At 38.7% G+C, this 12,381-nt stretch overlaps 1 protein-coding gene across 2 annotated transcripts in view; it reads left to right on the top strand.

The window, feature by feature from the left end:
- Positions 1–12,381, top strand: part of AGL (amylo-alpha-1,6-glucosidase and 4-alpha-glucanotransferase) — a 77,788-nt gene that overhangs the window by 17,698 nt on the left and 47,709 nt on the right. For both annotated transcript variants that reach the window (XM_020911956.2, XM_020911957.2), the window contains exons 6-9: positions 5,457–5,638; positions 5,798–5,909; positions 11,739–11,862; positions 12,206–12,308. In XM_020911956.2, coding sequence (XP_020767615.1) covers positions 5,457–5,638; positions 5,798–5,909; positions 11,739–11,862; positions 12,206–12,308 — 521 coding nt within the window. The remainder of the gene's footprint in view (positions 1–5,456; positions 5,639–5,797; positions 5,910–11,738; positions 11,863–12,205; positions 12,309–12,381) is intronic.

The raw sequence follows: 12,381 nt of genomic DNA, 5'->3' as shown, positions 1-12,381 counted from the left end.
GTTTCTGCCTCTACCTGAAAACTAAGCATCAGGGTTCACAGTGAAGACTTCCTAATATCCAAGAATTCAATATTCTTAACTTGAAAATTTGACATTATTGATAACCACTTTGACATCTTTTACTATTATTCACATCAAATTTATCAAACCACACAATGGAATTATACAAATTATGATATGACTTAGGCATCTGTAACAGAGAGACAGAAAAATATAGTGACATAAGACTGAAATTATACTTATTTCTATAAAAAATTAAGCAGGCATTCTAAGATTGGGGTGGTAGCCCACCCGTTACAGGGAACTGAGTGCTTTCTCTCATGACGTTCTGCTGTCCAGCACTTTTGCTTCCAACTCTTCATCAAAGATAGCCACTCCAGTTCCTGGTATCAGCTTCTACCCAGTGGAAATGAGGAAAGGGAAGTAAAGTCTTTTAAGGGCCTGATCTGGTGTATGTATCACTCCTGCTCACATTGCATCAGATGGGATTTTGTCTCTTGTCACACCTGGCTATAAAGCAGCTTGCAGTGTAGTCTTTTGCTGGTCAGCCATGTCTGTCACTGAACCTTGAGAATTCTGTTACTAAAGGGACAGAGTGAGTATAAAATTTGGGGTACAGTCACAGACTCTGTCAGAGACTATTTCTAAAGCATTTGAGAGATTCTGTGTAATATAAAAGAAGTGAGCATTACTTCCACCTTACTTGAAAAGTGTTGCATATCATAATATCTTTCTCATAAAACAGGTTTCATTAAAAAGTTACTTTCCAGGGGAAGTCGACTTCCAGAATGGCAGTATGAGTGCTTCACAGACCCTCAACCCTGCAAAACAGCTATAACTGGTGCAAATTATTTTTTAAAAAAAACAGTCTCTGAAAATTGTCCTAAGGGTATTCAGCATATAGAGAGACACGTATTCAAGAAAATCTATTAAATCTCAAAAAGAGGAGTCAGTCTATGACATTTGAACCACAACCCACTCCTCCCTCTGTCCCTGCCTCAGATCAGACTGATGATATGTCTGTTCCTAGCAGGTGCTGTGAGGACACCAGGCTCCCCTTCTTGCTGTGGTTGAAAAATGCAGGTGTCCAGCATTTCTTGTTTTCCACTTTCAGCACTATATTACAGAAACTACTCTAGGCAAGAGTGGATGAGCGACCTGGGACTCCCTTCCCCCACCCAGCCCCCATTTATAGAGAGAAAGTTCTACCCCATGCACAGCAGGTCAAGAATACTGAACCCTTGAACAACTTGCTTGTGGGGTTGGGGTTCCACACCTGGAGAGCTGAGCCAAGAAAACCGGAGGCCACTGTCTCTGCTACCCGCAGGGGAACAGTGACACGGATGTTCTGCCCAGGGGAAGAGATGTGCAGGAGAAGCAGAGCCAGAATGGAATAACTTTATCTGGCACATAGCAGGGGAAGCTCATGCCCGTGAGCACTGTTGAAAGCGGTGGTAAACAATCAGGAGGATGCTGATATCTTCATGAGAGTGATACCCTATGCCATAGGCCAGCTAGTAGTCCGACAGAGAGAACCAGGGAAAGAGACAGTAAAGCAGAGCCTTCCTACAGTCAGAACGGACTTCAGAGACAAGCTTCAAAGACTACCCCTGCCAAAGGACCCAGATTTAACTGGGTCATATTGTGGTACAATTTATGCTCTGAAATCTTATTAAAAAATCATAGCACAGTCAGCCTCAGTAACAGCTCAGGAGAGTAATAGCTGAGTGTTATAGCTGATACCAATAGAAACAGACAGCTTAATTCAGTTCAGTTCAGTTCAGTCACTCAGTCGTGTCTGACTCTTTGTGACCCCATGGACTGTAGCACTCCAGGCCTCCCTGTCCATCGCCAACTCCTGGAGCTTACTCAAACTCATGTCCATTGAGTCAGTGATGCCATCTGAACATCTCATCCTCTGTTGTCTCCTTCTCCTCCTGCCTTCAGTCTTTCCCAGCATCAGTGTCTTTTCAAAAGAGTAAGTTCTTCGCATCAGATGGGCAAAGTATTGGAATTTCAGCTTCAGCATCAGTCCTTCCAGTGAATATTCAGGACTGATTTCCTTTAGGATGGACTAATTGGACCTCCTTGCTGTTCAAGGGACTCTCAAGAGTCTTCTCTAACACCACAGTTCAAAAGTGTCAATTCTTCAGCACTCAGCTTTCTTTATAGTCCAACTCTCACATCCATACATGACCACTGGAAAAACCATAGCTTTGACTAGATGGACCTTTGTTGGCAAAGTAATATCTCTGCTTTTTAATATGCTGTCTAGATTGGTCATGACTTTTCTTCCAAAGAGTCAGCATCTTATCTTTTAATTTCATGGCTGCAGTCACCATCTGCAGTGATTTTGGAGCCCGCAAAAATAAACTCTGTCAAAGTTTCCACTGTTTCCCCATCTGTTTGCCATGAAGTGATGGGTCCAGATGCCATGATCTTAGTTTTCTGAATATTGAGCTTTAAGCCAACTTTTTCACTCTCCTCTTTCATTTTCATCAAGAGGCCCTTTTCTTCTTCTTCACTTTCTACCATAAGGGTGGTGTCATCTGCATATGTAAAGTTATTGGTATTTCTCCCAGCAATCTTGATTCCAGCTTGTGCTTCATCCAGCCCAGCGTTTTTCATGATGTACTCTGCATATAAGTTAAATAAGCAGGGTGACAATATACTGCCTTGACGTGTTAATAGCTTAATAGACTTGACAGCTTAATAGACTACCTCAGAGGCTACACACTGTGGGGGAAGTAGACTTCCCTAAAATATTCCAGACAAGCAACCAAAAAGACCTGGAGGGCATGGGATCAGTATCCAGATTTTCTGCAATCATATTATCTAATTACCAGTACCCAGCAAATAATTGAGACATGTAAAGAAACAGCAAAGTGTAAGCCTTACACAAGAAAAAAGCAGGCAATATAAATCACTTTTGAGAAGTCCTAGATGTCCTGCTTGAAACAGACTTTAAAGCAAGTATTATAAATGTATTTAGAGAACTAAAGGAAACCAACTTGAAGCTGTAAAGGAGGATTTTATGATGATATCCCATAAAGAAAGAATATCATAAATAGATTAAAAAATTTTTTAAAGACCTAAATGAGAATTCTAGAATTGAAAAGTAAATAACCGAACTGAAAAATTCAGTTACCGCTGTTCAGCAGTATACTTGAGTTGACAGGAGAAAGGATTAGTGAACAGTGACCATGCAAGGTAAAGAACAGAAAGAAAAAAGATAAAAATGAACAGAGCTTCAGTGGAATGCAGGATTTGGAAATACCAGAAGGAGAGGAAAGAATGGAAACCTTCAGCATCAGTTTACACATTCTAAGACTCGGGAACCTCCAGGAACCCTAAACAAAAGAGAACCACGCTCAAACACATCATAGGAAACATTTTGAAAGCCAGAGACTTAGGGAATCTTGAAAGTTAATATCTTGAAAGAAGGTATTGTCAGAGTCAAAAAAAAAAAAGTCAAATATATTCTGTCTACATGCCACATACTTTAAATTCAAAGATACAAATAGTTTGCCCATAAAAGGATGGAAAAAGATAAACCTGAACTGTTAGCTCGGAAGTCCCTCTCTGACCACTGCTAAGACGGCTTATCTTGTACATGCACAAGGTCTTCCAGACTGCCAGGGGTGAATGTGACTTGTCTTTAATGCCGGCTTCCGAGAACTCACCTGCGTCAGGGTGTGCTTCATTGTTCACTCAGTGTTTGGTTAGAGGTTGTATTTAAGTCCCTTTGCCAGGCACCTTCTGTCCTGTGTTGACGGGTGTGTATGTGGTTGGAGAAATGCTTTCAAGTCTAACATCCTTCTAGGATGCCCCTGAGTAGGCGCCTAGCACACATATCCAGCCTTCCCAAACCCCATAGTTGCCAGTGGTCCCAGTAGGGTTCTTCTCAGCAGTCTCTTTCCCTGGTTCTCTCTATGAAATTTCTGGTCATTCTAATGTTTTTCTTGTATCATGGAGCTATTAGCATTCTCTTAACTGCTCCTCGTCAAGGTCTGTTATCTTCAACAACACTGTTAGGCACAGAGTTCTCCACTCACTCTGCCAAATAAATTCAGTCCTTTCAGGCAGAGCTCTTCAACCTTAATGCCTGTCATGCCTCTTGAGCAGAACACCTGTGCCGCTGCCCACTTTTCCTGGGGCAGCCATTCTGACTATTCAGGCAGGAGGCATCAGTCTCTGATCTTCTCGGTTGTCCCTCCCATGTGGAACCTCCTCCTTATGAGCAAGCTCCAGGTCTGGGGGGGCAAGTAGAGCCTCAGTATTCTGGGCCCCCCACAGCTCGAGTAGGACAGTTACCCTACACATTGGCATTTGGTGAAGGAAAAGAGTCAAGGTTTTCTCTGCCTGCACCCTGGAATAGAGCTTTTACAGCTTGGAGCTAGAGGGAATGAGAAACAGGCAGCCTCTGTCTCCCAGAATGAAACAGCCTAGACAAGGAGTTGGGAGGAGAGGGCATTGCCGTTTGGCCACATCTGCCTGGAGTAGAGCAACCTGGGTAGAGCTTCCGTAACACGTAGATGGCTGAGTGAATAAGGGAGCAGAGTGCGGCGGGAAGAAAAGGAGGGTGTTGGGAGAAAGTGGAAGCAGTAGGTGCAGGTTGGTTTTCAAGGTGTTTGGTCTTGATACTAATAGATGCTGCAGAACTTTGAAAAATAACTGTATTTAGATAAGATGTGTGTTTGTATTCGTAGCTTTGGGGAGATACAAGCATATTTGAAGATCCAGAAGAAAGAATCTCACCTCCCTCCCCCTTCAGACAACAAAAAAAGACATGATATGTAGGGGGGAAAGAATATAAATGACATTTTGGGTACAAAATCTAGAATCTAGAGCTAGATGGGGCTGAAGAAAGGTCTATCACTTAGGAGACCAGAAGTAAGAAGGAGGGGCTTCGAGGGAGAATAAATTTCAGGGGCTCTTTTCCTGCCCTACAACTGAACAGCCAGACACTGAGAAGCCTAAACCAGAGTTGAAGATGCAGGTAACTTTCTGCTTTAACAAGGCCAGAGAACTTGAAGTCAGGGCAAAAGCCCAGTCTGCCTTAAAGGGAAAGAGGTCCTTTGGGTTTAAAATGAGCATTCCAAAATATTGTTCTCCTAAGGATCATCAAAACAGGCAGAGGACAAGACCCTTCTTAACTCCCACCATAATAGTAAATATGATGATATAAACAAATAGTAAATATGATGATATAATGAGTCAGTGTTGATCCTATTTACTGTCAGTTAAAAACTCCTACAACAGAAAAGAAAAATGTGTGGTGAAATAGATGATAGGATACCATAACGAAAAAGTCGTTTTCATACTACTACAGTATCATTATAAAATATTGATATCTAACATATAAGAAAATGAGTGACAGATGTTGATACTTTATTTCAGCTTTAAACTTAACTGCAGTCTACATGATAACCCTTTATGTTTCCTTTTTCTTTAAGCTGCTAATAGTAGATGGCTACAGGAACATCCAGAAAGTGCATATAACCTTGTGAATTCCCCACACTTAAAACCTGCCTGGATCTTAGACAGAGCACTTTGGCATTTATCCTGTGACGTTGCAGAAGGGAAATACAAAGACAGAGGAGTACCTGCTTTGATTGAAAATGATCATCAAATGAATGTCAGTATGTATAGAGGAATACCACACTTTTAGTACACAATTTCTAAAGTATAAATTAAGTGTCCTTTTGAAGATCATTTAGAACCTGTCTTTTAAGGTGCTAAATAATACTTAATAAAATGACTTTAAATATGTGTTCTAACTATTAATATTTTTCAGTGCATTCGAAAAATAATTTGGGAGGATGTTTTTCCAAAGATTCAACTCTGGGAATTTTTCCAAGTAGATGTTCACAAAGCAGTCGAGCAATTTAGAGGACTTCTTACACAAGGTAAAGGTTATACACTAGAATGTTACTATCAATTTTAAGAAATTTACTATTACTCTTCTCTTGGTTAACACAGTATTAAATCTGTTATTATTATATGGTATTTGTGTTATTTTTGATGCTCTAATACTATGATTCTGGAAGCTATCTGTGAGTTAGCAGAGATCTGTAAAGGCCATGTCATTCAGTTCAGTTCAGTTCATTCGCTCGGTCGTGTCCAACTCTTTGCGACCCCATGGACTGCGGCACCCCAGGCCTCCCTGTTCATCACCAATCCCCGGACCCTACTCAAACTCAATGTCCATCGTATCAGTGATGCCATCCAACCATCTCATCCTCTGTCATCCCCTTCTCCTCCCACCTTCAATCTTTCCCAGCATCAGGGTCTTATCCAGTTAGTCAGTTCTTCGCATGAGATGGCCAAAGTATTGGAGTTTCAGCTTCAGCATCAGTCCTTCCAATGAATATTCAGGACTGATTTCCTTTAGGATGGACTTGTTGGATCTCCTTGCAGTCCAAGGGGCTCTCAAGAGTCTTCTCCAACAGCACAGTTCAAAAGCATCAATTCTTTCATAATACACAATTATTTCCCTTGGGGACTACTTCTTATATTGATTCCTTAGCACAATGCTCAGAATACCGTACAGCTCAATATACATTTATTAAATGAATGTTTAACATGGCAGGTAAATAGAACAGATTATTTCATCTGCCAAAAACTCAAAACAGGCTTCAAAACTGAGAGATGTGATAGTCTTCTGTTGGCTAATGTAGGAATCTTAACTGAGGTAGTTGATGGTACCTCAGTTAACTTAACTGAGTTCTAGTTAATGGTACCTATCTTTAACACTGGGCTTCTTGGGTGGCATTAGTAGTAAAGATCCCACCTGCCAATGCAGGAGACGTAAGAGGCATGGGTACCATCCCTGGGTCGGGAAGATCTCCCGAAGCAGGGCATGGCAACCCACTGCAGTATTCTTGCCAGGAGAATCCCATGGACAGAGGAGCCTGGCAGGCTACAGTCCATAGGGTCGCAAAAAGTCAGACATGACTGAAGCCACTTCGAATTCACATGTGCACTATTAAGGCCACCTAACCACTAGTGAGACTGACTCAGATACTAGCCAGTAGCAAAGGTAAAGAAACAAATCTCCAGTTAAGGACATAATTAACCTTAAGAAGTTAATCACTGTGTCACTAACAAAGTAGGATAGGAAAAACCATGCCAAAAGGGAAATTAGGATTTTTTAGGAAGCTAATTAGAGAAATTATAAGAATATATCTACAATTAGTATAGAACAACCTAAGAGCAAGGATCTTTGAAGGCTCTTAAAATAAGAAATCCTCTTCCTTATCCAGAAAGTTGAGCTTGAGTAAGGCCCAGAAACACTGCCTTCAAAGTCAAAGTCATGATTTGAGGCCCTGGAAGCTTCAGGTCAGGTTCACTCTTTCAGCTTTCACATTTGTGTAACATCTTAATACATGAATTTTTAATATTATCTTTCCTTCATGTTTTATCTTACTGAAGTGCCTCCATTTTCCCTTTCCTCTGATATTTATAAACTGTATTATTTATTTGCAATAATGTATCCTCACAGTAAAGAAAAAAAGCCAAACAGTACAAATATATAATAAATAGAATATGTAACTTCCTCTCCTCCAAAATCTAGTTACTAGAAGGAACTATTATTTAATAGTCTCTTGTGTTTCTTTTCAAACTCTTTTTTGAAAGAAATTCCAATTTTATATAGTTAGTTACTGTAAATTACATTCATAAGTTTTATATTTATATCTATTTTATACACACAAATAAGACTGCAGTATACAGACTGTTTAACAAGGTGTTCTTTTAGTTGACAACATGATCTTATAGCTAATTATTTCTTTTTAACTTCTAGATAGCAATACACTGCTTTAAAGTGCTTGAATTTCTTTTAACCATTTTGGTAAATTATTTACAGTTCATTTCTCATTCATTCATTTAATACATATTTATTGAATCACCTATTATGTGCGAGGCACTCTTCCAGGTAGGGGGATTCAGTGGTAAACATAGCAAGCCCTGGATCTAGAGGAACTTATATTCTTACGAGTGATACTATAGAAAATAAATGTTTGTGTATGTTAACTTTACTTGCTTTGGGACTAAATCAGTAGGACAAATTGTTAGAATTCATAGGTCAAAGAGTATACAAATTTAATGATAAATTTGTAATAGATGTTGTCAAATTGCTTTTCAATACAAGTTGTACCAGTTTATGTTATCACTAACTATAACATCATCAGCATTAGATACCATTTAATCTTTGTCAATAGACAAAATATTCATTATTTTTATTTCTTTGGTTATGAATGAAATATCTTTTCATGTGTTAATTAGCCATTTATAATTCTTCCGTTAATTGCCTATTAATGTTCTTCCCCTATTTTTCCATTGGGTTGCTCGTCTTTTTCGTATTGACTTATTATTACTGGTGGTTCCTTATTATAGAGCCTCAGCTATATCCTCCTATTATGCTGTTGATCTTTTAATCCTTGTTTACTGTGGTTTCCTCCCCTCACTGTAACCAAATTTATTGATCTTTTCTTCTATGGCTTCTAATTTCACATTGTGCCTAGACCTTCAAACAACATTCTGTTTTCTTCTGAAAATCGTATTTACAGTTTACTTTTAAATATTTAATATACCTGGAATTTATATAAAGAAGATATTAACTTTATTTTTGTTTTAAAAAGTGATACTGGGTTGATATTCCTTCCTTTTAAACCGGTTTGGGATACCACGATAATACTTCATGATGTATAATCATATGCTGAATATTCATGGGCCTGTTATCTGTGCTATTCCAGTGATCTGTCTTTTAATCTAGCACTACTAAACACTTTTATAATATACACTGATTGTGTAGTTTTACCTCTTTTTAAAACACTTCTTGACATTTTTCATGTATGTTACTCTTCCAAATTAACCTCAGAAACTACATCTTTAAATCTGTTTAATATTTGTTTTACTTTGTTTGCGCTTTTATAAGCCATTTCATTTAGAATAAGCCAGATATTAATTAACTAAAGTAAAATCAAACCCAGTGGAGGCAATCCTCCACTGATTTACTAGGAACAAGTTTCAAAATAAGAATGAAAACTCCCCCTACAAAGCATTTATTTAGTTTTTTCATTTTTTATTATTATGTAAGAAGAGAATGCTAGTTGGTGAAAAGGAAAAAACATAAAAACAAACTTGTCTGCTTCTTTCAGAGAAAGTCAAGTTATTAATAAGACTTAAGTTTTAGAATAGAAAGCAATCTTTGAGTAAAAAGAACTCCTAAAGTTAGTGTCTTTGGTAGCACCTGGGAAGAAAATGTATACCATCAACATCCTTAAGTAAATGTGTACCATCAACACTAGACCATTCAGGTATGACCTAAATCAAATCCCTTACGATTATACAGTAGAAGTGACAAATAGATTCAAGGGATTAGATCTGATAGACAGAGTGCCTGAAGAACTATGGACGGAGGTTCGTGACATTGTATAGGAGACAGGGATCAAGACCATCCCCAAGAAAAAGAAATGCAAAATGGCAAAATGGTTGCCTGAGGAGGCCTTACAAATAGTTGAGAAAAGAAGAGAAGCAAAAAGCAAAGGAGAAGAGAAAAGATATACCCATTTGAATGCAGAGTTCCAAAGAATAGAAAGAGACAAGAATGCCTTCCTCAGCAATCAATGCAAAGAAATAGAGGAAAACAATAGAATGGAAAAGACTAGAGATCTCTTGAAGAAAATCAGAGATAACCAAAGGAACATTTTATGAAAAGGTGGGCACAATAAAGGACAGAATGGTACGGACCTAACAGAAGCAGAAGATATTAAGAAGAGGTGGCAAGAATACACAGAAGAATTATACAAAAATGACCCAGATAACTATGATGGTGTGACCACTCACCTAGAGCCAGACATCCTGGAATGTGAAGTCAAGTGGCCTTAGGAAGCATCACTACAAACAAAGATAATGGAGGTGATGAAATTCCAGTTGAGCTCTTTCAAACCCTAAAACATGCTGTGAAAGTGCTGCACTCAATATGCCAGCAAATTTGGAAAACTCAACAGCGGCCACAAGACTGGAAAAGATCAGTTTTCATTCCAATCCCAAAGAAAGGCAATGCCAAGGAATGCTCAGACTATTGCACTATTGCATTCATCTCACACACTAGCAAAGTAACACTCAAAATTCTCACACTAGACTTCAACAGTACATGAGCCATGAATTTCCAGATGTTCAAGCTGGATTTAGAAAAGGCAGAGGAACCAGAAATCAGATTGCCAACATTCGCTGGATCATCAAAAAAGCAAGAGAGTTCCAGGAAAACATCTATTTCTGCTTTATTGACTATGCCAAAGTCTTTGACTGTGTGGATCACAACAAATTTGTGAAAAATTCTTAAAGAGATGGGAATATCAGACCACCTGAGCTGCCTCTTGAGAAATCTGTATGCAGGTCAGGAAGCAACAGTTAGAACTGTGCTTGGAACAACAGACTGGTTCCAAATAGGAAAAGGAGTACATCAAGGCTGTATATTGTCACCCTGTTTATTTAACTTATATGCAGAATACATCACGAGAAACGCTGTGCTGGATGAAGCACAAGTTGGAATCAAGATTGCAGGGAGAAATATCAATAACCTCAGATATGCAGATGGCACCACCCTTATGGCAGAAAGTGAAGAAGAACTAAAGAGCCTCTTGATGAAAGTGAAAGAGGAGAGTGTAAAAGTTGGCTTAGAACTCAACATTCAGAAAACTAAGATCATGGCATCTGGTCCCATCACTTCATGGCAAATAGTTGGGGAAACAGTGGCAGACTTTATTTTTGGGGGCTCCAATTTCACTGCAGATGGTGATTGCAGCCATGAAATTAAAAGATGCTTGCTCCTTGGAAGAAAAGTTATGACCAACCTAGACAGCATATTAAAAAGCAGAGACCTTCCTTTGCCAGCAAATGTACATCTGGTCAAGGCTATGGTTTTTCCAATGATCATGTATGGATGTGAGAACTGGACTATAAAGAAAGCTGAGCACCAAAGAATTGATGCTTTTGAACTGTGGTGTTGGGGAAGACTCTTGAGAGTCCCTTGTACTGCAAGGAGATCCAACCAATCCATCCTAAAGGAGATCAGTCCTGCGTGTTCATTGGAAGGACTGATGCTGAAGCTGAAACTCCAATACTTTGCCCACCTGATGGGAAGAAGTGACTCATTGGAAAAGACCCTGATGCTGGGAAAGATTGAAGGTGGGAGAAGAGGGTGACAGAGGATGAGATGGTTGGATGGCATCACCAACTCAATGCACATGAGTTTGAATAAGCTCCGGGAGTTGGTGATGGACAGGGAAGCCTGGCATGCTGCAGTCCATGGGGTCACAAAGAGTCGAACATGACTTGAGCAACTGAAATGAGCATCTTTAGTGCCCTAAAAAATGTATAGAATACCTGAATACTAGTTGAAGCAGAAAGGTGAGACTGGGGTTGAACTGGTGGGAATTGCTGTGTTTTTCTTCTGCAGTGTTTTTTTCTCCCCCAGTCAGCATCTCTCTCTCCTCTTTACCCAACCCCGCCTCTCTGTCTCTTTCCTTCCTTGTGTGTGTGTGTGTGTGTGTGTGTGTGTGCATTAGGTTTTTGCAGAAGGATACATAGGGAGGAAGGAAGGAATACTTATGAAATAAATAGTTCTTTTATTTTCTAAGAAAAAAACAATAAATTAAAAATATGAAATAAGTAACAGTTATAATCTACTTATACATATCTGCATTTAAGATATAATATTTTCTTTCTTTCAGAAAATAGGAAAACAACAAGGCCTGATCCAAATCACCACCTTAAGATAATTCAGGATCCTGAATACAGACGGCTTGGCTGTACTGTAGATATGAATGTTGCTCTAGCAACTTTCATACCACATGAGTATGTTTTATATTTTACTACATACTAAAAAATAATATTACTTGTAAACCTTTACAACTATTCTGATTACATTTATGGTATTATTTTTATGCTATTTGTTAACAGCCTGAATAGAAAATGAAATAAAGTAATTCACTATAACTACTACTTCCAACACATGACATTTCCCCTTTTGTGGTAAAAATGTATACAACTGGAAAATTTCTTAAGTCTTAATTAAGGAAGTCTTAATTAAGGTCCTGATGAATATATTTAAAGTTTCTATTACCTGTATTAGAAAAATTTCAAATGTAGAGTTTGTAGAACCATTAAATATTGTTTGTATTGCTTTATCTACTTCAAGCAATGGGCCAGCCGCAATTAACGAATGCTGCAATTGGTTCAGGAAGAGAATTGAGGAATTAAATTCAGAGAAACATCAACTCATAAACTATCATCAGGAACAGGTTTTTACCTACTTCTTTTGAACTACTGTTTTTCTTTGAGTTTTAATCTGTTTTTTGCTGTTGTTATTGACAT

The sequence above is a fragment of the Odocoileus virginianus genome, chromosome 5 (genome assembly GCF_023699985.2).
Source record: "Odocoileus virginianus isolate 20LAN1187 ecotype Illinois chromosome 5, Ovbor_1.2, whole genome shotgun sequence".
NCBI classification, from domain to species: Eukaryota; Metazoa; Chordata; class Mammalia; order Artiodactyla; family Cervidae; genus Odocoileus; species Odocoileus virginianus.
The sequence above is the reverse complement of the archived record's forward strand: the minus strand, read 5'-3'. Positions and strand labels throughout refer to the sequence as shown.